At 40.2% G+C, this 27,177-nt stretch overlaps 1 protein-coding gene across 2 annotated transcripts in view; it reads left to right on the top strand.

The window, feature by feature from the left end:
* Positions 1–23,439, top strand: part of ACER3 (alkaline ceramidase 3) — a 59,503-nt gene extending 36,064 nt beyond the window's left edge. For both annotated transcript variants that reach the window (XM_037376571.1, XM_037376572.1), the window contains 6 exons: positions 702–737; positions 8,767–8,825; positions 12,132–12,233; positions 14,895–14,999; positions 16,728–16,773; positions 17,003–23,439. In XM_037376571.1, coding sequence (XP_037232468.1) covers positions 702–737; positions 8,767–8,825; positions 12,132–12,233; positions 14,895–14,999; positions 16,728–16,773; positions 17,003–17,056 — 402 coding nt within the window. In that variant the 3' untranslated portion in view covers positions 17,057–23,439. The remainder of the gene's footprint in view (positions 1–701; positions 738–8,766; positions 8,826–12,131; positions 12,234–14,894; positions 15,000–16,727; positions 16,774–17,002) is intronic.
* The last annotated feature ends 3,738 nt before the right edge of the window (positions 23,440–27,177 follow it).

Below are 27,177 nucleotides of genomic sequence, written 5' to 3' on the forward strand. Positions count from 1 at the left end.
AGCTGTTAAAAAAATTAGAAGAATTTTAACTGTCATGGCTAATTTGATTGCTTTTCTCAGTGCAGTGTGCTACCTTTATTTATAAAATTAGTATTGTGCTGGCTGTCACCTACAGAGAAATCACCTTTGTTATTTTTATTGATAACTATTTCTTAAAAAAGGACTATCATAGATCATCTGCCTTCAGAATACTTGTCTGTTCTCTTCTGTGCCTCCTACAATTTTTTGCACTTGTGGCATGTTATTCCTAAGGTCTAGTGCCCTTCTCTTCAAAAACAGAAATTAAATGAACTGCATTAACAATAGGAAGAACTATTAGCTTTCTGTAAAATGAGGCATTGAAGCATTGTCAAAAACACTAATCATAGCAAATCAAAGTAAATTTTCTTATAGTGCCTACTGAGAATGTGTCTAATTTCTGCATCGTTTTTGTATGTAAGTCTATTAAATGAGGAGATTCTAAATGTTAATGTCTCTATTTGTGCTTCTTAATTTAAAGTAAGTCTTCAGTTAAAACCTCAGGTTTTGCCAGTGGAAGCTTTAAATGTTTAATCAACTTTAATGGTGCATGGGTAGGCACTCACATCTTGGTTCTAACAGAACAAGTCTTGGCAATATTTAGATGAGTAATGTTATGATAGTTCTCTATTGCAAGTTATTTATCTTTTTTCTTTTTTCTTTTTTTTTTTAAATCTTTCCAGGTTTACTTAAACTTGAAAGAGCCTGTATTCCATCAGGTAAATCTTGCTCAGTTGGAGAAGCTAATCTTGTTTTTAAACTATGCTGTTTTAGCGGAATGTTTCACAGGATTTTATAGCTGGAAGGAAGATGGAAGGCAAGCGCAATTTGCCTTTTTCTTTAAGCGGCATTGCTGTCTGTCACGTTGCTGTCCTTTTACTTGGTGACCTGAAAAACTAGAATGGTTTAATGCATGCTGTGTTTTAGCATTTGACCTAATATTCCATGTGGTTTTCAGCAGTGGCAACCCTTGCTATGGGCTAAGGTGTGTGTGAGAGGGAGGGCTTAATGAATCCTTGTTCACTTCTTGCCATTAGTGGCTGCTGTGAAACTGTGACCTGACATCATAATGTGGCTTAGCACCATGTTCTCCTCTGCACTTAAACATATGAGGTTGGTTGGTTGGTTGTTGTTTTTTTTATAAACACAGCATGTCTTCTAGGGTTACATAGCAGACTGGCTGTTAATGGTCTTACAGGCTTAATGGCATATTTGGTACAGGTTCCTTTTGTAGCAGCCCAAGAGTATTAACATGGATGTGTTGCCTGTGGGGATAGGACTTCTATCACTTCTCTTCACAGGAGGTTAGAAATCACGCTCGTTTATGCATGCCATGAGTCGTTTTCCAGCACTTAGGATATTTTTATTAGGGATAACAGCTGAAAAATTGCCAGGCAAAACACTGAGCTCTTTGCAGGACAGAGTTTTAAGGCCTGGATTTCTAAAATTGGTGGTGCCGTCACTTGTCAAAATGTGCCTGCTGCATCAGCATTTGTAAAAACGATACGTGATTCCTGTTGGTGGATTAGTGAAGCACTGATGAATAAAATAAATATCCAGCTGCTCCAAATAATCTCTCCTAGAAACATGAATTGTTACTCTACCTATAGAGAGAAATAGAAATGTGCAGGGTTTGTTTGTTTTTATATATAATGTTAATTAAAGACCACCTTTTTTTTCCCCCAACTTATGTTTCTGGCAGGAAGATACTGGCTGGGGTGAAAGCAGCAATTTGTGATGCTTTTACTGAGCTGGTTATAACTGGTTTTCTATGAAGTGACTTAAAGTAATTTTGTTGACAAAGTAGCAGAATTTACTACTGATACTGGAATATTATTTCTTTAATCAGTTATCTACTCAACCTACATTTATGGCAATAAACACATCACAGCTTCACTGTTTTTCAGTTTGGTGCATTGGCATAGGTATTGTCCCATGTCACAAATACTAAGGTGACGGATACTGTGATATGTTGGGAAAGAAGGAAATTGGGAAACTTTAAGCTGTTGTTCCAGACCTTTAATTTTTGGCATCTGGTTTCTCTTAGGTTTAGAATATGAATTCCCTGTTACAATATATACATGAGGAATCAATGTAGAAAAGATTTAGGGCCATAAAAGCGCTTGCCTTCTTACAAGTGCTCTTTCCAGACTGATTTTTATAGAGAACATACAGTTATGGCCAAATTCCAAGTGTTCAAGTACAGCACTCATTTTTTCACATTCTTTGCCAGATACGTTGTAAATTCGGAGGAAACATTTCTCTGTCTGCACCACTAAGCAAGGTTATTTTCTTAATGCTTGTCCTTTATTTTAGAGTGCACATGGGGAAAAAAAATAACACAAAACCCTTCAATATAATTTCAGTAAGTATTTTCCTACTGAATGGGTTTCATAGACTTAAAGCTAAATATGATCGTGCAATCATAGTTTAAATCACCGTCTTGGTCCATAACTGTGTTGGAAAGCAGCATCAGGAGACAGAGCAGCATTTTATTCCTCTAGCTATTTGTCTGTGATCATCATCATTTGTCAGCCTTGCAAAAAGGGGAATAACTACATGGACAACTTTATATTGTTCATTGTTTCACTAGGGTTTTTTTTTTCCCCCAAAAGGAGAGCAGTAAGAATGGAAAAAGACCCTATTATATTTAGTAGCCAGGATCCAAGCCTCATTTTTTCAGTGAATTACTTTCTACTTTCCTTCTCAACTGAAGACTCATAAATTGCTCACTGCCAGCAGGGCATGAAGGGGATTTCAGTTTGTTATTCATGGCACAGTGGCAACAGAGACCAACTTCTTTTTCTTCATCCACATATTGCAGATCTCTGAAGGTCTTAGCGCTTTAACCGCAGGAGGGATGAGATGCATGCTTTGGTCAGTTGGAGGCTACACATCATTAGAAGGGAAAAAACACCTCCCTGCCTGACAATGATCTGGTATTTTTTTACTGCCTCATCAATTAAGTGAAAGACAGCAGTGGCCTTTACAAGCATGTATTACCTTGTTTATGTCAAAATCTCTGTAGCACTGTTATATCTAATTTTCATGGTGCCAAAGAACCCTGCATGCCGGTTTTCTAGTTGTTTTAAAGCCAGCACCACTGTCAAAGAAAACATCTGTGCCTCTCCCCTCTTTCCCATCTGGCACACAAATCTACTCTCTGATGTAAATTTGATTGGGGAACAAAACAGGTTAAAGTCTCCTAAGAATTAATTTTAAATCAAATGAGTTGCTTATTCCTGTTTACCACATGCATGTTTGTGCTTATACAAGGAAGGGGATGGGGGAAGTCTGGCTGCTGGTGTGGGGTGATCCATAGATACACAAATATAAGATGGCCCTGGAAGCAGAAGAAATTACACTGGCAGTTAACCTTTTAGACTCAAGCCTTACGGGTAGCTCCCTTTTTAATATGATACGGCTTAGAAAGCTGTCACCCACAAAGCATTGTTTTCTATCTTGATGTGTTTACTTGCTACATACCATGTGCTGGCCATACACTTCTAGTGATCAAAACCCTCATTCAGCTAGTGGGCTAAGTTATGTGAATAATGAAATAGACCTAAAAACCTGTTTTATTTGCATAGTCATCTGCTGCAAGAGTTTGAAGCAAATTTTGAGCAAACAAATAATCAAAAGGTAAATAGAAAATTAGGTTAAATAGCTGTTTCTTTTACATTAGGAAATGTGATTTTTAAAATGTTTTTTTGTATAGACGTTTCAGAAGTGTTGTTATGGTGTCCCATGAGAAACTAAGCAAACTGGAGAAGTAGGTCAGTATGAGAATTGCAAATAGTGTTAAGGGAGTGACTAGTGCAAAATGACTAAAGGAGATGATGAAAAGCAGTCTCAGTCTGGACTTTCTCGGATCAGTAGTGGGACTGTTTTTATTTAATGACCTGTAGCACAAAACCCAGAGTCATGTACTGTGAATACTTGTGATGCTTGTGAAGATACACAATTCGGAGGCATCACTGAGTACAGAGGAGGTGATGCAGAGATAACCGGGAGACCTTGAGGATTAGGATGATAAATGATTCAGAACGGAAGAGCATGCACTGATGGGCAAATATGAACTATTATTGTTCTAAACCGCATACAGATCACCAAAGGAAGGAGGGAGGGAGTGCCTGGATGAGTTTGCTGATCATGGCATAATAATATGACCAGTGAATTTTCTGCAACAGTGATAGAAATAAAATACCATTAGATTTACCAATTAAGATGACTTTGGGTAAGAGGGAGAGTGAGCGTGGGAGAAAAGGTATTTCATTTGCCTCAATGAAAAAAAAAAAAATAAAATTGTTCTCCACAGGTGTGTTAAATATGCAAATGCATTGAAAGAAGTGAAAACAGGATGAAACATGTATGTAGAAGTAGCTATGGGAGCCTGAAACTGCATGAAGAATATGTTATGTCAGGGAACAACCTGTTCAGACATGGGACTCCCCATTTTGGGGAATCTGTGTGGACTCACTCCGTGTCCTGCAGCTCTCCAGAGTCCCTCCTGCTGCTAAGGCAACAGTTAGTCGTAGGCTTGTGGCTTAATATATTGTGCCTTTTAGTGAAATATGTTCTTACTTTCTACATGTTCCGGTTGCCAAGCAGTCTGTGAAAAATGACCTTTTCAGGGCATGTCTTCACCACAGAGCTTTTTCTACTTGGGCATTGCCTTGGTGAAGACCACGTGTAAAACTAATTTGAGAGACATTTCACTCTGTTACACAGCTTGTTTGGGGATGTCTTCCAGAAAGCGAGTACAGCTTTCATTCTGGCTAGTACTTCTACGTGCACAATAGCTTAGGGAATGTGGAAGGATGCTCTGACTCTCCAAAGGATCACCTCTACAAGTCATTGAAAGGGGAGGCTCAGTTTACTGCTGCAGACAGTGTTCCAGAGCTCTCCAGAGCTGCTCTGTGTTGTGCAGCAGCAGTGACTTGTGTGTTGCTTTGCCATCACATACATGCCTCTAAACGGGACCAAACTTAGTAATCTGAATTAGTTAGTTCAGGAGCTGTCAAGGCAACATGTAGTACTAAACCAGCCGTAACTATGCTGAGTTATTTGGTGTTTTCAGTGTCATTGTGGGGATTGCCCTTCCTTTTTCTCTCTCGTCAGATTTATTTTCCAGAAATCCAAGAACATGTAGAAGTCTGTTTTCTTTGTTGTAAATTGCAAATACAATTTCCAGCTCTCAAGTACTTAGGCTATCTTTTGATAGCTGGTTGGTTTATTAATAGGTAAGCAACGGTTGCCAAGAATCCAAAATCTCTTGGTGCGGTTTCCAATGTGTACACTAATATTTGAGGCTGATAAATGGGCTTTATTAACCAAGGATGGGCAGAAGGCCAGGAGCAGGGGAAACAGAGAAGTGGATATAACAGGCTGTTGCTACTTTCTGTACTAGAAGGGTAGATGGAGAACCAGTTTTGTATGCTTTCCCCCAGTGTGGAGTACCAACCTTGCCTCCAACTTGCATAAATGAATCTGTATCGCTTGCCTAACTGCCTCCACATCAGAAATGCTGCCAACACTAAGCCCTGAAATGCTTGCTTCCCATTTGCGAATTAGAAGGATGTTCTTCATATTTGCCCTTCATACCAGGGAATCCACGGGGTATTAGTAAGACTTTGGGGTTTTCCCCATTGCAAAGATACAGGCTTCAAAGCTGAAATACCTGTCGCTTTATTTGCATCTTAAACAGCAGAGGGAATTGTCTAGTGATAACAAAAGATGATGAGTTTCTGTTGTTTCCTTTTGTTTCGATTGTAGTGCAAGGGTGTTCTTTGGCTTATAATTTAAAAGTGCTGTGAGACAAAACAGCACAAAACTTGCTTGGTTTTGATCTGTCACTTAAGTGATGTGGTAGTTAAAGAAGAAGAACAAACGGAGCTAAAGGAATTGAAAAATTTGAGTCAATACTTCAGATATTTCATATTTTTTTTTTTAGTTCTTTCATACTTTATCCTTCTTTGGATGTACGGATAATACCTAACAAATTTTTGGCATGATGAGAATAGTAAATCCATGGGTGGTAAAGGAATAAAAGTAAGCATTGCTCCCTGAAGTATAAACTAAGTTGTGTAACTTGGTTTATAGGCTTCTAGTAAGAAACAGCTGTAGTGAGGCATGCAGCTACAGTCTCTGCATATCATGGCAACGCCTCCTCAGTGCTTGCCTTCAGCGTGGAGGATTGGAGCGTGCAGAGCAGAACAGTTTGTTGTTCCAGTCTTTCACAGGCTTTTAAACATGAATGTGTTTTACTGCTAACAACCTGTTTGTGTGGGGGAGCGGAAAAGGCAAGAAATTGAAGTGTCAACTGTGGGCATATTTTTCTTCAGTCACTACAAGGTTCTTTGTATTTATTTCTTTCCTTTCCTCCCTCCATTAAGACTGTCCTATTCTGCAAGCCATTAAGCAAGTCACTAGGAGATACCGAGCCAGAGGCTTTACAAAGAAAGCTTTTCTTAGCTTTTGCTCTTTCCTGCTTTTAGCAGCTGCTGTAAAAAAATTAGCATGTTTAGCCTGTGTTTTACCTGGGGTTTGGGCTCTGTATAAGATGTGTTTCTCTTGGCGCAGTCTGACACTCTTAACATCTTGTGCAAAGAACCCAAGAGCAAATTGGGTAAAAGCAAAAAATAAAAAGGTGGTTACACTCCTAACCAGTATGATAGAAATTTCTCTTCATGGGTTTTTTCCTGTGTCTCTGCTGGAGAAGAGCATTTTAGCAATGGAAGTTATAAGAAAGAGGAGATGAGCAAGGAAAGGGCATTATATTGTGATTTGTGTTCCAGAGGAGCCTTTCTGTGAGTTTCTTCCTCTGTGCAATCCCTCTCTTAGAATTATTAGATTAGAAAAATGAAACAGGCTGTTTTAAATGAGGCTGATGAAGTAAACAGTACTTTAACTTTTAAATATAGTCTGTATTTCTTACATGATGGAGTCTTTTTAGGCAAAATGTCAGTGATACAGAATTGTACCTGCATGCAGCGCCTAGCACACCTGAGCAGTCCCCTTTCTACCTTTAGTGTGGAACTGATAAGCACTTAATATTTAGGCTGTGTCTGGCAGGTTTTGTTGGGGTTTTATTACCCCCAATTTGTGCTGTACCCCGGCAAGGGGACTGGAATTTGCTAACAGTTTTGTATGAAGTACAAGCCAGAACCAATTAGCCTTTCAAATACTTTTGCTTTGTTTAGCTCTACAGAGCAGAACACAGAGTAGTAGTAGTTTACTGAAGTTATTTGATCTCACTCTGAGTGCAAATAAAGAGCTGCTGTGCTGAATGACTTTGCATAGTCAATATTGGAGCGTACTTTTACCTGTTGTCAAACATAAGGGCTCTGTTGTCTGTCTTGTTCTGTATATATGCACTCATAATATGGTGTGTGTTACTAACCTCATCCTTAAAGCTAAACAAGTTTGAAAATTTGCCTTTATGGACTTTTGAAAGGTAGGTTTCACTTTGCATTATTGCAGCAATGTGGTTTGTGTCAGGTGACTAGACATGTGCATATGCTTGCAGGATGGTAATAGCCGAATGCCCCAGTTACAGCAGAGTAAGAGGCTGGTCCTTGTCCTGAAGACAATGTAGTTTAAAAGAAGAAAGGTATGAGGAGGTCAGGAGAACATGGTAAGGACACTAGTTTCTAAGCACAACTCTGTGAAGTTTAGTGGCTTTTAAAAATAGGCAGCAAACGTTTGTCATTTCTCTGTTTCACATGAAGAAAACAAAGGCAGCATTAGCTGGGAGTTAACTAAAAACAAAATGAGAAAGGAAAGTCAGTGAACAAGGAATGGAAAAATAGTGAGGGGCTTGTGAGCCACTGTAGCAAAGCAAAGAGCAAGGCACAACTGCTTGCAACGAACTGCCTTTTGGCGGGAGGAAAACAGTGTTCGGAACAAAAAGCATGGAGAGTCATTTCATGTCACCAGTGTCTGAAAATCCTCCCTGCTGCAGTGGCTTCTACATCACTTTTCAGGCATGGATGATCACATTTCTTCTCTTCTTTAGTCTGTACGTCTTGGAGATGGTGTTATGTGGATACTAAGCTTGTGAAAAAAGAGTGATTTAAAGATCACAAGGCAGAAAATAAATTATTACTTTGACTTTTTATATAAGTCAGGCAATTACATTCAGATTCGTCAAGCCTACAGTGAGCCAGATTTTGCTCAGGGATCTTTTCAGAGCATGCAGCCTTCCCACTATATAATTAGACTGCATCCCGATAATCTGTAAGTCTGTTTTAAATGCTTCCTTGGAAGTTTCTCCCATACTGGTGCTCAGTATGGGCATGCTGCCTATGCAGTCTCAGGTATTTGCTTTCAGGAAAATATATTCATCAAATATCAGTGAAGAAAATACAGGTTTCAAAAACGGTGTTAGCTGATGCTTGTGCAATCCTGGGCTAAAATGCACAGATAGAGAAGAGATGGTAGGAGTTCGTTACCATTTTGGTTTCAGCGTGCTTACTGAGTGCCATCTAGTGTTTGCTTCCTAATTCAGAAAAGGGAAAGTTTTGCACAACTGACTTCCTGTAATTGCGTAAAGGGCATGGTTTATAATCACACTTATATTTGAAACTTTTATGGAAAACTATCTGGAGAGGAAGTTAGAGAGGATGCTATTTTTATGAGAATAAGAAATACGAATTAACAGAGGCTTCAAAATTTTTTTACTCCTGTAGTGTTTTATAAAGTCTCTTGAATCCAACTGCTAAATTTTATCTCTGTTTTTATTTCCAGGTCATGTATGGAACACTAGTTTCCATTATAGTTCTACGATCTGTTTATATAGTATTATGGTAAGTAACCATTTAGTTCAGCATTATAAGATAAACTTCGCATTTGCATCTTTTTTGGTGGGCTTAACATGAGAAATTGGCAATGGCCAAATTTTTTTAGCTAGGTACATAATGCTAGCTCGTGCTGTGATTGGTTGAAAGGGAGTGGTTCGTCATCTTGCATTTTTTGGGAAGCCGCTGGGATAACATTAAACAAAGCTGAGATCTCTGCACTTACGATCAGTGTTCACTGCCAGGCGTTCTGCTGGTGGCTTCGGCTGTTAGCCTGGGACTTTAAGGGAAATGAAGTTTCTGTCTCCATATTGCTGGGTAACATGTGAAATCTATTGCCAGCATCCAACTCTAATGATGATAACTGGGGAGAGGTGAGAGTAAGACCGCAGACCTGAACCATCAGTTAATATTTTCCTTTGCTCTTCCCTACTTCAGTGTCTAAAATTCAAATGTAAAACATAGTAACACAGAACACTAAATGATACTTTCCCTTACGGTTTTGACTGGGTGCAGTCATATGTTATGGAAATTGAAATAAGGAGCTATGTATAACAAAAAAAGGTATTAGAAATGGCAGGAGACATTGAGAAATGTTTGCATCATCGAAGTACAGACTTGGTGGGTAGAAGTGACGAAGAAAGAATTTAGTCTGTTGGAGTAAACACATACCTTTAGCTCTCAGGGGCGCTCAGTTGGTTGCCCCTTCCTCTCTCTCCCCTGTGAACAGTTGGTGTTCTCATGTGTTTGGGGTTTGCCACTGAAAATTACTGTTTTCTCTCTACTATCTTCATTCTAAATGTGCTTTTTGTTAAACTTGGTTGAGTTACACACGTATCTGTTCAGAAAAACATGGAAGAATTTAACAAAAGGTGTGAACTTAAAGTAGATTCATTGAATTTCCTTCCAATTGCAGTTTCAGCTAATTTGGTTTGACTTTCCCCAAGAGATCCCCACAGACCAAGTGTAATTGTTCAGACTTCCGTTAAGCAAGAAGAACTTAAAACTGATGGCGTGTTACTTGCAGCTTTAGAAACAATCATCAGTTTAAAGGCACTTTTCAAACCCATGAACATGGAAACTTTAATCCTAGCTTGGAGATCTTAAATGATGTTACCTTAATCTGAAATGATTCTGTGATTCTTAATTCACTTCCAAGGGAAACTAAGTTGAATCAAGTTCAAGTGGTTTTAATTCCATTCATATAAAAGGATTTAGCACAGTTCTAGTCACTTAGATTATATTTATTTCTGTCTGTATAGGCAAACCCCTGGCCCTGCTATCTTTCCAGTTCTGCAAATACCACACACTTGTGCATTCTCATTATTTCTAGAGAGTTTCATTGTCTTCCGGCGCTATCAATAACAGTGCCATCCTCCCTCACAGGGCATCATTCATTGTCTTCCTCCAGCAAATATCAGTCTCTGAAGTTCCACCTACTTTTTTGCTTCAGTTTTAGGGGTTTGGGAGTGTATTTTCTTAACTAGCTAGATCACTTCATTGTAACATGGCCCTACTTGCTTCCCCCTGTGGTTATGTTATGCAAGCTGGTTAGAAAGTTGAGATGAGGAGCGAAGTAGGTTTAAACTACTTCTAAATTTTAACTAAAGTATGATTAATTTTAAATTACTTCTGCTAGATCAGTTGTGCCAACTGGAAGGTACCCTTTCTTTCCTCTAGAAGTCATCCCCAAGTACACTTTTGGTTTTATTTTTCTGGGTTACTAAAACATATTCCTGTCTCTCCATTAGTGGCACTACACTTGTCCAAGCCCTTTTCAACTTACATATCTACCCCAATTTCTGCTTATTTTTTTCTTTCTTAATATATGTTAGCTTCCTATCACTCCTATTCCATAGCGTGGGGCTTGAAGTTCCTCTGAGCTTAGAGTAAATATCTCAAATAGCAGCGTGGTATTCTTTCCAGGCCGCTGCCTCCTCCGATCCTCATCATGTGTTGCTGTTCCTGCCCGATTCCCCTGCACTTTCCATCTCTTTCTTGGGTCTGCTTCCTTCCCAAGATAACTACTTGGCAAGTGTTCTTTGCTCACGAAGCATGTTCCCCATTAATAAGTGATGCTAGCTTCTCTCTCATTCCCTCACAAAACACCACCATTTATTCCCTGAACAATTCTAGCTATAATTACCTAATTACCAGCATGTATAACATACCATTTAGTGCTTTTTCATGTCCTGGGCTTGCTTATGTCTCTAGAGCACTGAGTTGGGAATATTAACAGTGTAGTCTCTGCCATGTATCACATGGTGCTCCATGCATTTATTACTAGACTAAAATAATAATTTTGCTAGTTTATATTGGCAGTACCCTTGGTGTGAACACATACAACATGCTTCTGGTTAGCTTGCCCTGTGGAAGAAGCTCTGCCTGTCGTGTTTTGCATGTTGCCAGTGCTCACAGGTCTGAAACATGCACTGTATATAATACAGTGGAGAAAAAGCAGCTCAGGAATGCTTTTTAACCCAGAATCTAAACTGCATTCAGAACGCTTAAAAATAACTTGAACAGTATTTCATGGCAACCTTTTAGGGTTGGAATTGGATTTGCTTTTGGACTCTAAATCTTATTAGTGGGAAAGGAGCAAATGCTCCCAACTGCCATGTAGGAAGTTCACAATTCCATTGTCCAACCTGAATGCAGATAGTGAGGGTAAATTTATTAATGATGCACTTTCTTGCATCTGGTTCTTCAGTGTGTTTCCCATATTCTAAACAGGATTATTTTTTTTTGTCTTAAAATGAAATGGACATTTTTCCATCCCCAGTAGCGCTCAGTGATAAAATAGAGCAGGAAATTACTGTTTTCTAAACCCCTTTATTTGATTGGTTGTTGGTCATGGTGGTCTATGTTCACAAAAGTAATTTTGAAAGACCTTATTCCTAGCCTAAGGATATTATGCTTTGGAAAAGAGCCACCTCTTTTGGGAGAGTCCTAATTTGTAATCTGGCTATTTTTTAACTGAAAGATTATACACAGTACCAAAGAATTAATACTTTTTAGCCAACTTCAGTTTTCCCACTTACTTGTGGTGTTAGGAGAGAGCAGTATTTTGGGGAACAATTAGAAATACAGAAGAAAAACGTTTAAAAAACCAGTCTCGGAGAATGTGAATTCAGGAGAGAAGGGGAGGTGGTAAAATATAATACTTGAACAGATGAGATTTGAAGTTGGTATTTTTCCTTTTAGGGAAAAAAATAAATTACTAAAGTGGTTTATTTGTATGTAATAGTATTTATGTATGTTACAAGCTGCCTTTGAAACATCTTGAACTAAATTTTGCATTTTTTCTCTCTCTAGGGTATACCCATGGCTTAGAGGTCTAGGCTATACATCTTTAACTGTATTTTTAATGGGATTTTTTCTCTGGAATGTGGACAACATTTTCTGTGATAAACTGAGGTGAGTTTTTTCACTTTGTTCAGATAACTCTTAATAGTCTTTTATCATAAAGCTTTGTATTTTCTGTGGTGTATATTCAAGTCCATGTCATGGTATGTATGGTATGCTGCCTACAGAACATTCCATGAGGGTTTTATGCAGTTTGCTCACGACTAGATTCAGCACTCAAGAGCTTTTTTAAATCCATGAGTATAATTTTTTTTTAAATAACTGATTTTTATTTTTAACTTCAACTTAAATTGAGAGAAATTAATGTCACTGAAGTATTTTTGAGGTTCTGCATCTTACTAAAGGCTACTATTCACACTTGATTTCATCTGAATGAGTTCTTTATCCTGCATTTTTTTTTCTTTTTGTTTCTACTCTTGCCATTTCCCAGGAAAATACCAAAAGCAGTAGTTCTGCACATTAAAGAAGTATCTATTGCAATATATCTGTCACCAGTAAACAACAGCTGTTTGAGCATCTCAAAAAGAACAGTAACTCTGTGAGCCAGTACACTGTGCTTGGCTGTCATTATTAGCCTGAAGTCTTCTGGCTTAGCACTTGTAGAGGAGGCCAGGAGAGACTTCCTCTCTGTTTAGTGTATTGCCAGATGGGGTAAAAAAGGCCCCCAGACAAAGCTTGTAGGAGCCCAGCATCTCATCATGTGGTTAGATATCCTGTCTGTGCATGAGAGAGCACCAGTTGAACAGGTTGTTCTCTTAATGTGTGTTACACCAGAACTGGACAACTGCATCATGGCACCTTTCTTCCACTTAGTTGTGGTACTTGTGTTCTGCCGCAGGAAAGGTTGATGCCAGCATCCAGAAAATGTACTCTTGGCTATCTGGTGCACTGTTATGCTGCTGAATCTGTGGTGTACAGAATCGTCCTAGAAGGTTGCTTTGTCAGGGTCAGACTGCAGCATGCTGTAAAGAGGTCTAGCGTTTTCCATCTGTCCTTGTTGGCTCTGTAGTCCCTGCACTAGGTTAAGCCAACTTAAAGTTAACTTCAATGGAGTTTTCTTTAAACTTTAAAAAAAAATATATAAGTGTACTTAATACATGGTGCCTTGTCCCTAGAAATGCTTGATACAGATGGGATAGAAAAGCTATTTGCCGACACAAATGGGTGGATATACAGTGACTTTGCACATACTGGCATCAGGGTTGATTTTTGCAGCTGCATCACATCAGTGGTGAGATCATAACCCCCAATTCACCGAGCCTGCTGAGCTGCTGCAGGTCCGTGGGGCTTTTGAACTTTTTCCTAGACTCAAAGATTACACCAGCTGCTGAAGCACTTTTTTCCATCTTTATTTTGTAAAGGGAAAAAAAAGTTAGCATACTTTCTGTAATATTTATTTGGTTGTGGTGCTGGAAAAAATTAAATACACTTGTTTACTAGCTTTAATCAAATGTCTGCAGAGCCTTGAATTTCTCCAGGTGGTACTACGACTTGAACCTTTGGAGAAAGTATATTCCAGTTCCTTGTAAATTTTTATTCTCTAAAGATCTAACTTGTGAATCATCCGCCTACCTGCTCTTTTGATTTTAACGTTCAAAATTGTATTTTGGTTCAGGTTTTGTTTTTCTGTATTTCATTAAACCTAGAACTTATGCTTTTGGTTGTTTTTTTTTTATAAATAACACCACATCTAAAGCACTTAGCTTCCCTGGTTGTATCCATGCACTTTTGAATTTGAGCTTTGAGATTTCCTGCCATCCAAAGCCTCAGAGGCTGTGCTGGGGTGATCAAAACTCTTCATACGTGTGACTGAGCAGCTCTGGAAACTAAGCAGTAGCTCAGGGATTAGTGTTTAGTCAGGGGGACTGAACATTGTAACATCAAGCAGTAAATAAGTATTACAGAAGCTGCAGATTTTTCTTCCTTAACACCTGCAATCGTAGTTTTCCTTTTTTGTTTTGACTGAATGTGAAATGAAAGTCAAGAAAAAAGACAGATGGAAACATTTGTTCCACCATCAACCAAAAGAGGCGTTATCTGCAGAAGCCTAGTGAGCAGGAGAAATCAGGGAAATGGAGTTCCTTCCCTTTCTCTGTGTCCATCCCTTAGCCTCTTCCCAAGTAGTTCACACCCCATAACTGTGCAATGTACAAAGCATGTTGGCAGAGTATTTCAGACCTCTATCATTGCTTCCTCACTGAACACCCATTTTATCCCTGCTTTAGAGTACAACAGAGGAAGGCAACCTGAGCTTCCATGGAGGTGGAGAACAGGTGGTGTGATTGCCAAATGTAAAGTGGTGGCGTCTAATGGACCCCATTTCCTCTCTCAGACCGTAAACTCAGCATTTCATCCTATGGACCGTTGTTGATGGGGTTTTGGGGAGGAGAATGGTAGAACTCATTTGGGACTGTGGGATGCTGTAAATAGATTCCCTGAAATCTGAGTCCAGAAGTAACTGATTACTCATTGTGTAAAGAAGCATGAGTTTTCTTTAAATGTGAAGAAAGCCAGTTTGCTAGTATCTTTCTATAGTGGCAGCATGAGCTTTAACTGCTGTTCCTCAACTGCTGAAAGCCTGAGTCATGAAGCACATGCCTGAGATACAGAAACAGTAACATGTGATCTGACAAATGAAGCACCGCAATTTCAGATTGCTTAGCTTGGGGAAAAAAAGAACAACCAACATTGCATAGTGTTTCTTTCTTACAGAGCACTACGAGAGAAGATGCCTCCTGTTGTGGGAGCTGTGACACAGTTTCATGCATGGTGGCATATCCTCACAGGCCTGGGCTCTTACCTCCATATCCTGCTAAGGTAGGAAATGTTTCCTAAACCGTAAAGCAGTCTTAAGAGTTTTCCCACGTTCAGCTGTACTTCAAAATGTATTGTCCAAAAGAGCAGGAAAATGACTTCTTACTAAACCGATGGGAGTTTTTCTTTCGTCTTTGCAGCTGGTCTAAAAACTTTCTAAAAGCAATTTATATTCTTCGAAATGTAATCATTAATCTTTAATAGTCATGGTTTTTCAGGAAAATGTAATTCAGAAATTGGAAACATGTAGCAGTTAAACTGGAAAACTATTTGACAGAGCATTAATTCAAAATGTGAGCTATTAATACCTTTCTGTTCTTGAGCAGCAATCCTGAAGTACTTAAACATGTTTAATTTTAGAAGCATAACTAACCTTTTTGATAGGCACTGTCCCTCCTGAGAACTAGCGGGCATCATGCTGTAGAGCAGAAGGGTGAAGACCAAAGTGGTTGGAGCAGAGCTGTTCCCAGAAGGGCAGGATATTAGTTTTAGGAGATTTAAACATGAACCCAAGTTGGCTAGTCTGCAGCCCGTAGATGTCTCTCGCTTTTGTTCTATACTACCATCTAGTGGAACCAGGAGCAAAAATAGAATTTAAGCTGGAATCTGAAGAATTTCTATAGTATATATGTTATAATATATAATGAAATAACATTAATGGTAAATTGCCATTTGCCCATAACCAAAAGAATGTCTCTTTAACACATACATTCTATGTAGTGAGGAAACTTGAGTACGTAAGGTTTTTGCTGTGTAACGTAGTGTTCTACTTTTTCGTCAGGTGTTAAAATAGTTAGTAAAAGAGAAGTGCAGGGAAAACTGCAGTTCCAGTATCTGATCTGACAGCTCTTTTGTATACACGTGTATACATATACATATATATGCACACATATTTACACGTATGTGTATTTATGTACATGTATATATGTACATTTATTTGTGTGTGTATATATGTATATACATTAAATATGTCAGAGTATGTGGAAAACAGCTTCTCCATTTTGGCTGATGGGTTGCCGGCTGCCCTAAAGGCTCCAAGATAATTTTTTGAAGAAAATTCCTCGCAGAAAGCAAGTGATACAGTGAGTTTGGATAGCACAGGCAAGGTTTTTACAGCATGCTGCACAGAGAAAATTTGCGTTAGCATCCTCCAGCCCTTGGGGAATGTACAGATTTGTCTGTCCTACCTGAATGAACTACATGCTTTCCCTGCAGTAGTTCCCCTAGTATTTTGTGAGCCACACAGTGGCATCAGCTATGTCCACTTAAAGAACTGAAGTTATATACAGGAGAATATCTGCTGAGGGGAGGGAGGCGTATAAGAACAAAAATGAGGTACAGAATCAGTCTATGTTGCTTACCCCACCCCCCATGTAACATCTGCTACGTTTTGTGGTACATTGATCTAATTTCATCCTTCCAAAATGACAGGCTATAGTCTCTGCTTAGTCCTTTCCATAGCGGAGAGAGTAATTAGTTCTTCAAATTTCTCTCTTTCTCCCCACACAGGTAATAGGGTAGATGAGTTTGCTAATCATGGTCTAGTACAAAGGGGTTTACTGTAGGCTCATGCTTCCTATTTTGCATAGATCTAGGTGGAGTGGGTAGCTCTGTAATCACAGAAGCAATACTTTTCTAGTTGGAAAACAAAATTTGGATTATTGCATCATTATTATTTTATGTGCTGTGTTATACATGAGATTTTAAGCACACTTTTCTCCTTTTCCTCAGTTTATACACAAGGACACTTTTCCTGAAACACAGGCCGAAGGTGAAGGTAAGGAAGCAATATTTTGTGTCCATCGGTGCACCTGCAGCGTTTGAATGTCTTGTGCTTTGAATATGCATTGGGGCTAACTGATTATGCCTGTTAGGGTACTATCTTTGATTTCTACTACATCCCAAGAAATGCAGTTGAAATGATGGTTAAACCGTGTTTGGTTTCTGTTCCAAGAGACATAACATTCCAGGAAATCTTTCCCCTCTTCCTGTTTTTGTTTTAACAGTTTGTTTTTGGAATATGGCCTGTTCTTCTGGTGGAGCCGCCCAAGAAGCTTTGACTGAGACCTAGGCAGTCACGTGCGATCACCTAGCCTGGCTGAATAAAGCAATTCAACAGTTAACTGTGGCTGAAGTATCAAAATTATGGATCAATTCAAGCACCATTGCTATAAAAGGACTTCTCTGTCTTACTAGGCCAGCCGGCCGGAACAGAGCAAAGAGTTGGCACACTAGGGATATAATGTTTAGTACAGCTTTATTCTAAGTTGTTAAAACAAAGATTAAGACACAATATTTTTATGTATATATTGTATAGCTGATGATACTGAGCTAATATTTCGTGCTGGTCACAGAAAACTAACCATTTTTGAAGTGGATTGCATAGTTTTTCATTCAGTTGTTGTTCTTTCTGTGGTTTAAACTGATACTAGTAACTGAATGACAAAACCAGGCCATGGATGGCCAAGCTAAGCATTTGCGTGGCCTACATTGAACTGAATGCTTAACCCGAACTACTTTAATCTTGCACTTTTATACAATTAATGAAGTATGTAATGATTGATTTAGGGCTTTATCTTGCTTTTCCACAGCCTCCTTTGCAATTTATATTTTAAGCAAAATGGTTGGGATACCTGTGCCATTTAGTTCGCTTTGTACCGAACTTCCATTTTCTCTTTAGTCCAGCTGATGTACATCATGGAGGACATTCCAGGGTGTGACCAGCAGAAGACACTTAGATGAGGAAGCATTATAGGGGTTCTTGTTTGTGTGTTGAGACTGAATTGTTAATTTCTTTGACCAGTGATCCATCAGGAGGCTGCAGGGTGACTGTATAAACACAAGAAACACTTTTTTAAATTTTTTTATAATTATTACTTACATGCCTCCCTTTTCTATCCCTGCTTTTTACTGCCCATGTCCCATTCGTACTACAGATGGACAAACACCTTAGGTGTGTGCTCGTTCAGCTTTGAGCTTTGAAATCATCTCTTTCGCTTTTTTTACAAGTCTTAATATTGGTCAGACTTTCAGAAGCATGTTCTTACTCAGAAATATTGAAGAAAGAGTAAAGAACAAGATTGATGTTGAGGATACCTCAAAATATAATTGGCAGCACTTTGATTGCTTGCTCTTAATCTGTCCATCACATGGTTACTCTGAAAATATGACCACCTTTTTAAAACCAATTTTGGGGATTAACGGGGGGAGGGAACCCACTGATTTCTGCAATATTTATCTACCCAGCTGATGAAAGTTTATAAGTAAGCATAAAGAAAACATTGAACTAACACAATTTTTCAAAATATACCTCATATTGGAGGCTGTGGTTTTGACTCTTCAGATCTTGAGGAGACTAACAGAGTCTGTCTCTGGGCCTACTAGCTGCCGTGCTATGCAATTTTTGTCTGCTTTTGATGCTCTGAGGGGCTTATCCATCTTGCCCTGAAGGAGAAAAGAGAAATGCTGAGACTAATTGGGAATTCCATTCTGTATTGATTCAAATCATGCCCACAGCAAGGCACGGTAGTGTAGCTATAAAGCTGTCTCCCGGATCACAGAGTCCTGGCTATTGTACAATCAAGCAATGACTAAAATGTTCTCCTCCCTTTAATGTTTTTTTTTCTGTTTGCGGCTCAGCTGCATCTTCCATGGCCATCAGTAGCACTCCTACTGATGTGAGACTCTAAATAAAATCGTGGCTTTTGTTATGTGGCAGACCCTGGACTCTTGGGATCAAATAGACCCAAACTCGGGGCTAGAACAGTGACGTCAGTGAGGTTTAAGCGTGTGCTGATAGCAGGGCATTTCAACCTGTAAACCACTATAAAGACTCCTGAATGATAATTTTAGAACAAATCTGTTGTCAGTAGGCTCCAGTTCCGTAGATACAGTCAGCATCTGGGTTGGGAAATTTGAGTGATCTTCGGTCTGAAAGAGGTTGGAATAACTAGAATAGAGGTAGGAAAATGCTGTCTTGGATCAAGTGTCTTTGATTATCCAGAAGGCATATTTTTTGTAAAGAGATTTGAGAACTGTTTTTAAAATGTAGCTTAAAAATAAGTGCCTGCCTGTTCACATCCAGGCTCTCTCAAGCATGCTTCTGCACACTGTATCTAATTTTCTTTCACATTTACATGTTTTCCTAAGTTAGGGAAAGAGTCCCATAATAGGAGCAGTGCAGCAACAAGACATATCAACAGTCAATTGTGACATCTGCTAGGTATGGTATTATTTTTAAGAAAATGCACAAACCCTTTATTTTAGTGGCCTTATCTTTGTTACTGGAGGATCGGGGGGGCTCTGGTTTCCCTTTAATTGAAAGAACCAGTGTGCTGAAAAGCCACTTTCTTATTGGTAAGGTATCTCTACAATGGTATATTTTAAATATATTTGTTGACTCTCCTACACATTTGCAACTAGGAATTGGTTTGGTTTTGAGTTTTGGTTTTGGGTTGGTTTTTTTTCAGATCTTGTTGAATTGAATTGTCAGGATTTTGAAAAAAGTTGGAAAAGCCCTTGTTTTAATTTTATGCGTCTGTTAGCTTTTCATTCACATATCGTTTGTCACTGTTTTTATCTTTAAACAAATTACGCAAATTGGCTTCTCCATTCCAAATGACCAAAACCATGCACACCTCTACCAGCCTTCCAGCAGCCTTTCTTTCAGGTTATTGTTAGACCCTGAAGAATGTAATTTACGTATTTGTCCTTCTAAGCGTAAATAATCTAAAATTATGGGTGCTTTGGTTTAATTGCCTTACTGATCTTGTGAGTGATATTGAAAATGGCAAGCCATTTTTACCTGCATGTCACTGAAATTCAGACTTGCCTTTTCTAGTGCCTGGGAAGACATACATCCTTACTCCTGTAATGTCTTAAATGTCTGTTAAATTGCTTTTTATTTATATGACTTGTATGACATGCTGATTATTTTTTTTTCTACAAACCTTAGAGCAGCATATCCCAAACTTTTCTTGCACTACATCTTACAAGGTGGGTCATCTTTGATCCTATTTGTTGAGTAGGATTCAGACAACAGCTACTTTAAAGAGAATTATGGAAGTAGCAGGTGTTGTTCAATATGAATCCTATAGGATGTGTTGGACAGACTTGATAGCAATGAACTCTTCTATTCTTTAACATCCATGAAGAGCCAGGAAATCTGCCACCTTACAACCGTCGGCTGGGCACAGATCAGCAGCAAGTAGTTCTGCAGACCGTGAGGTGAGAAACTCTTCCTTGGGAATAAGAGAAAAAACCTCAAAATTACTCTCCCAGTGCAGATCAACACCATACCTTATGCTGGGAATCTAGATTTTTTTTCTGCATACAGCTCAAGACATGCATTATCCAGAACTGAAGCTAAGACATGATAAACAAAAATCTGCCATCAGGAGGAATCTCATCCGTGTTTTGAGGACAGTGTTGTGGGCTAGCGGTATTAGTCATCTCGGGACTTCATTTTAATGCTTTTTCTTTTAGCACAGGGAAGATGTGCTACCCCTAAGTTCAGAAGACTACCCCATAGTCAGAATTGGAATATGCAGTCGAGCACTTGCCGATCTACCTCTGTCATGTATTGTACAATACCCATGCCCTTAATTAAATATATATATATATATATATATTAGAACAGCCTGACTTAGACCATGCAGCTCCTGAGGTCGGCAACAATATTGTACTGCTCTGTGGCTGACTCTCTTCACTCCATAAACATCCTGACTTGTTCAGTGTTGTGTCAGTCTTAGTTTGTGCTCAGTCTGCTGTTGATCTGTGTGCAGAAGTCTGGCTGCTTTAGAAAGAGACACAAGTAGGAGAATTTCAATTCAGACAGGTGAAGTGAAAGCTTTTTGGAATTTAAGTTACGTTTAAAACTAAGATGCAAACAAAATAACATGGTTTACATGATTTTGGGAGAGATGTGATGAAAAATACTGTTTCACAATTTGTTTTATTTCTCTTTTAATCTAGTATTGTGCTGTATTCATCCCTGGGCTTGTCTTGTTTGGCTAAAACAAAATTGTGTGTTTTGAAATGCAGTTGATTCTTTTGGCCATAGTGCATTTGCTTCCAACACCTGGTTTCAAACAGCTAAATGAGTTTTTCGGCTAGCTCTTCCATGTGAAACGCAGCGACAGAAAGTTCACCCAACATTACTAGTGTTTCTCACAGTCACTACCACCTTGTTTAGTCTGCATTCCAGAATTTCAGTAATACTGTTTTTTAAAATCTGTTTCTCTTAGTGGATGTATTTTTGGCATTTGATAGCTGGTGGTGAAACAAACAATTCAATACAACATTTCTCGGTTGAAGACAAGCTGTACTGAAGAAGCACTGTTGTTTTCTTCAGTAGACCTCAGAATCCAGGAACCACGCCTTCATTTTAGTGGAATGTGTGCCCCATAATTTAAATAAATGTATTCAGGTAAAGTGGTTTACTTTAAGGAATCCCCATCTGCACTTTGTAAGTAGATGGTGGGAGGCTTTAACTGATAAGTACTGTTTGTTTAACTGTGAGACTTCAGTAGGAAGAGGGATAAATGATGGAGTCTTTATTACCCATGAGAACCGAAAAGCCAGAAGGAGATTGAGAAATCTTACGTGGAAAGAGAATAACAAAAGATTAAGCATAGAATCCCATAGTATTAGGTCAACCACACTCCTGGGAACTGCACTTTAGATACTTCGGTAACAAGCTTCAATGTGTTGCTATTTTTACCTTTAACTTTCCATGCTGACTCTGCACTCTTTACCATAGGAGTGATGTAGTCTACATTTGATTCATTGTAGATTACTTAGCTGCTGTTTTGTGAGGATGGAATGTGACAGGGATCGTTTCATACGTGAATGAATACCTTTCTTATCCATCTGGAACATCCTCCACCAGCTTTGTTTGAGAGTCGGTAATGTAACTACAAAGAATATACTGTGTAACTCTTAAGGTCAGTTTGGCGTTTCTTTGTTCAGTTTCTCAGCGATGACTGCCTGCAGCTGCCAAGTGCCTGATCGCTCTGTTGCAAGTCTTTTCTGAGAGCTGAGGCTGTGTTTTCTACTGGGGTCTGGAAGACAAGGTCCTTGGTAGGTGAAGGGTCACTTTGGTTTTTTGTTAAGAATTCTCTGACTGCAGGAGTCACAGCACTCTCTTTAGTCGCTTTCCAGAAACACAGTTACCCAGTATGTGTGCCTCTGCTTGGCTCGGACTCGAGCCTGACTACCCCATGTCCCTGATGCTGTTGCATCTTTTCAGATTTGGAAAGCTGGTTGAGGGATTTAGCCCCACAGCTGGTGTGTGTTTTAGTGTGTGTAGTTCAATGACGGGCAGTGTGAGGGCAAAGCGGTCAAGCAAGCACTTAATGCAGAGCCCCATTACTGGAGCTCCCAGCCAGATGCTCCAAACAGGACTGGGGATGTGGGGGTTCATGTATACGAGTTTGGGGGCAGGGTTGATGTCTGAACCTCTTACTTTACTTCAGAACTCTCCCTTTTTACTTGTGAAGTGTTTAGATTGGATTAAGCATGTATTTGCAGATTTTGGAAGAACCAAGTTCAGAATCCAGCTAATTGAAGACCCTAAACCAGTGCCTGCAAATTTTTGTTGCACATACTTCACACAGGTTGAATCTGCCTGATGTTTGGAGCAGATTGTTGAGATTTCAAAAATGCAAAGATAAAGGGTCTTCTGGTTATTTGTCCACAGGAATAGCTGTAAGCACAACCTCAGATTCATCCTTCTTTCCCCAAATCTCTGGAACACGCGTATGTTTCTCCAGAGCCAATGTTGAATAGCGTGGGTTTTCACACATGCTCATAGCAAGTCATGTACCAAAATGTTTTCTAAATTAAAACCTTGGTCAGTTGCTGCAGAAGAATTTTTGTTGTGCATACTATTGCTTTTGGAAGAGAGAGTTTCAAGCAGCGTAAGTAGCAATTACTCCTTAAACTGACCAGGAACTGGTTTTTCTCTTCATATTCCAGACTGATGTTGACGATATGATGTTGACTATTGAATTCAGCTTAGTGCACTGATGATGTTTACCGTCTTAGCAAGTAACGTCTGTCTACCTGTAAGGCACATGAAATACCCCACGTGTTTTGTGACCAAACTTTCTAACATTGACACTATTAGTTCTAACGTGTGTTTGGGTTTGTTTCCTGAAATTCAGTATATTGTTGCAGATGGGTAACAACACTGTGACAGATGAATAGCAGTTGACAGCCGCATTGAGGAATGCTTATTGACAATTTGGATATACTGAACTGATTCTTCATACCAAACCGGCTGGTAACTAACATTAGGCTTATGTGTATCAGCATATCTTGTTTTGCAAAGCACAGTAGCTTTGAAATATTTAATGTATTTCATTTGTTATTCATGCTGCAGTCAAGCACTAATTTGTGTCTTTATAGTTAAAATTATTAAAGAATTTTGTTTTAAATACAACTTTTTCCAGGTGTTTCTTGGCTTTTGTGTTGCACAGGGCTGGCTGGTTCGTCTTGATTGCTCTTCAGTAGATGGCTGGTTGCCTGTCTTGGCAAGTGGGTGCACAAGTCGGATGGCAGGATCGCTGTGACCTGCATTGATGGGGAAGCTGCCTGCCTTGCAGCTACGAGGATCTGAGCTCCCATGGTAGTGTCACAAAGCTTGGTCATCTTGGCTTCTTGCCTGCAGCCATCCAGTAAACACAGAAATGTTTTAAAATGGAGATCTGCTTGCATTCGTTTTGAACTCCAGTGCAAGGCTCTGGAGTTTCCCAGTCTTTACTGCCTTGTGCTGGGGCCCTTCGAGCACTGGCCCTTGCTCAGAGGTGTAGCTGACTGCAGATAGAGCAGGATCTTCTCCCTTTCAAAGGCCTTCCCCAACGCACAACAGTTAGAAGGGAACTCAGGTGCTTGACATGGGTGGGAGACGAAAACGCAGGCATCGGATGAATGTGGTGTTAGCTTGGAGCGTGCAGTTTGCACGTCCTTTGCCTCATGCTTTTCCTGTTTCTTCCAGTGAGAGAGGAGAGTAATCACTGCAGGGCAGGACAGGACCTCCCCAGGCAGAAATCATGGACCAGTAGGCACTAATCCAGCCAGTCTCATCACACCCCAGCACCCAGGATTAGTGACCATCAGGTACTTCCCCCACTTCTGGCAGCTCTCCTGGGTCCTACTTAGAGCCTCCATTTTCTCCCACTGTGTCTTTTACAGCCATGTCTCTGCAGGGACAGTCTTGAACTAAATATCGGGGGGGGGGCAAACCACAGAGCAGGAAGCCTCTTAGCTGTGTGTAAATGTTTGGGGGAGCCAGTGCCACCCCCCCTCGGTGCTTGCTGTGTGGTGCTGCACAGAGAGGCACATCCAGACTCTGCAGTCAAGCATCGCCCGAAGGCTGGGCTGGGTGAAATCCAGCTTTGCGTTTTGAGCTTGTGGCTAGCCTGGAACTGAGTAATACTTGGAAATTTCCCTGGGGATAAAAACATTGTGGTTCTGTCAAAAACCTCCTCCCGACCAGAAAATTCAATTTTGAGCTTGACGATTCCCTTTCAAGACTGCCAATTTACTTGCAGCTTTATTAATTTCTTATTCCCTCTTCCCCCCGCCCTTGTTTTTTCTTTATTCAGCCTGTTCAAGGGCTAAAACTGAAGCTGTATACTTGTAACATTTTACTCCCAGTGGCTTTAACCAGAGACCTGGCTGTGCTCGGTGCTGCACCCACAATGGGGGCAGTTGCTGCCGGTTTGGCAGAGGAGCTGGTGATCCAGCCTTGGACCTTCAGTGCTACGTACATGGAGATGGTGGGGATAATGGAGTCACTAATGGAGCTATGATGGATCTCTTTTCTCTGTGGGTGACTCCTTTTTTCTGCAAAGGTACCTCAAGCAGCCCAAGTGATCTTGGCTTGGCTCTTCCCCAGAGGGATCAAGCACTCAACATGCTTCTGTTGAAGGTGCTTGTGTTATCTCTTGGCCTTATCAAAAACAAGATTTGAACTGGCCAGAGGTGAGATCAGTGCTTTGGCATTACCTAAGGGAGTTCTGTGTCCTCAGAGAACATCTTCAGGGCAATCTGCTCTGCCTCCCCAAACAGCCTCTTCTGCAACAGCTAAGACAGGGCAAACTGGGGTTGCCTGGAGGGGTAGGCCTAATACCAGACTGGGGTTCAGCAGGGCTCCTCTGGTGGGTCCCCACCTTGCTCACATGCAACAGCCAGGAGTCTTGGTGTATGACGCTTTCAGCTGCTACAGCAACCCAAATAGCTACTGAAAACCGGCCAACCTCATTAATCTCCTTCATTGAGACTGACTTTGTAATTTGCATGCAAGAGGCACCGGCTGACTTAATGAAATTAGCAGTAATTAATGGTGCTGACATGCATGTACAGCCAGCACAGGGACCAGCTGAAGCTTGGTGTGTGCCGCTCCTATGGACCGTGCGCCCACAGCACCCAGCAACGCCTTGAGACATCAAGGGCTCTGACTGGTTCCTCATCACTGAGATCAGGTAGGTAGATGCTAATGAATAGCAGCTCGCATGATCCCACAGAAATGGAATTAACCGACTTACTCTGCTGATGTAAACTGATGTCAAACCCCTAATATTTATAGGCTGGCCGAATGTCGGAGCTGCGGTGATTTATGTGGATGCCTCACCTTAGTGCTGCTTTCCCCTCATAGCTGGTGTGTTGACTCACTGCCAAAGCACAGAACAGAGTAAATTTGTTAAAATATTGCAGTATTATAGAAGCCTGGCAACAAGTCCAGCGTCTTCTCCTCAGGTAAGAGAAGTGATGAACAGGACGGCCAAATCCACTCTGCACCCAGGCAAACCCTGCGAGTCATTGCCTAACAGGATTTTGTTCATTTAGAGTTCTCCAAAGGATTTGATTGTTGTTTTGTAGTTGTTGGGGTTTTTTTTCTTCTATTTGTTTGGTCTTTTCTTTAGTCTTCTTGTTTTTAACATCCCACCTTGGCTGGAACAAAGCCAAAATGAAGTGCTAGTTACAAGATGAAAAACAGCAATGGACCTGTGAGCAACAGCACCAAAGTAGAGCTGTTACAGAAGTGGTATTTTTATACAGGTTATCTGAAAAGCAAACAAACTCCAGCTGTGTTTTCTTGCTGCTGGTGTTAATTGAATCAGGAGGGCTGACTAATATTGTGGACTTGTTTCTGCTGAAGATTGCTCTGCCATATCCCCCTGAATTTCACTATCAATTTGCTTTGCAGCCGATACAGACGCTCATACACACCCCTCTGGAGTAGTTGTGGCTCTTCAGTAACACCCAGGACATCAGATACTCGGTGGGTTTGTCCATATGTGGTGTTCGTGTTCAGGATGGAGTAAAACAATTTTTTCCTGTACCATGATCCATTTAACATCCCAGCAGACCCCTTGCTCTCCAGTAAGCATCACGGGGCACATCAGCAGCCCCATGTCAGGTTTGTACAACCACCACAGCAGCAGCCCCAGGCCAACCCATGACGAGATCTTGCAATAGATCAGGCTTTAGGGGAAATCAATGTTTAAACACCACTCGGGACAAACTGTTTTAAAGATGGAACCCCAAATGAGCATAAAAACCTGGCCTTTCTTGCCTTAAGATGTAACAGTGCTAGGCAGTGTGCCTAGCAAATGCCTCCAGCAAGGGTGGTGATGTGTATCTGGAGCAGAAACATCCTCAGGTGGCAAGGCTGGAGATGGAGAACATCGCTATTCAGCCTACAATTTCAAATGAAACCGTTTTCCTGCCTGAATCTGTGTCCTGCCTGAATCCTATCTCTGTTTAGAGAGCTGTATTTTAATTTTTTTGTGTATAACTATACCGTCCAATAATAAAGAGAGATGACTCCTGCAGCTTAAATTCAGAAGGCAGCAAATTAGGGAGTGGAGGAGTCTCTGGTGTTATTCATTAAAGTGTGACCGTAGCAGTAAGTCTCGTATATCAGTCCCAGAAAGAAGCATGTATCTGTATGAGCTGTGAAGGTACAGTCCATGTCAATGCGGAGAGTAAAGCCCTACTGCACTTGTGTTAAAGGCCTCATTTCTTTTATGTTTTTCTTGGCTTGGCTAATGAGAAGTAACCCACCCAGTTCTTCACAAGCCGGCAACATGATTTCTGCATCGCTCACGCTGACCCAGATATGAGGCTGTGGGATTTCTCCTGGCAGACCCTGGTTTGACAGCATCAGTCTGTG

The sequence above is a fragment of the Falco rusticolus genome, chromosome 2 (genome assembly GCF_015220075.1).
Source record: "Falco rusticolus isolate bFalRus1 chromosome 2, bFalRus1.pri, whole genome shotgun sequence".
Taxonomy (NCBI): Eukaryota; Metazoa; Chordata; class Aves; order Falconiformes; family Falconidae; genus Falco; species Falco rusticolus.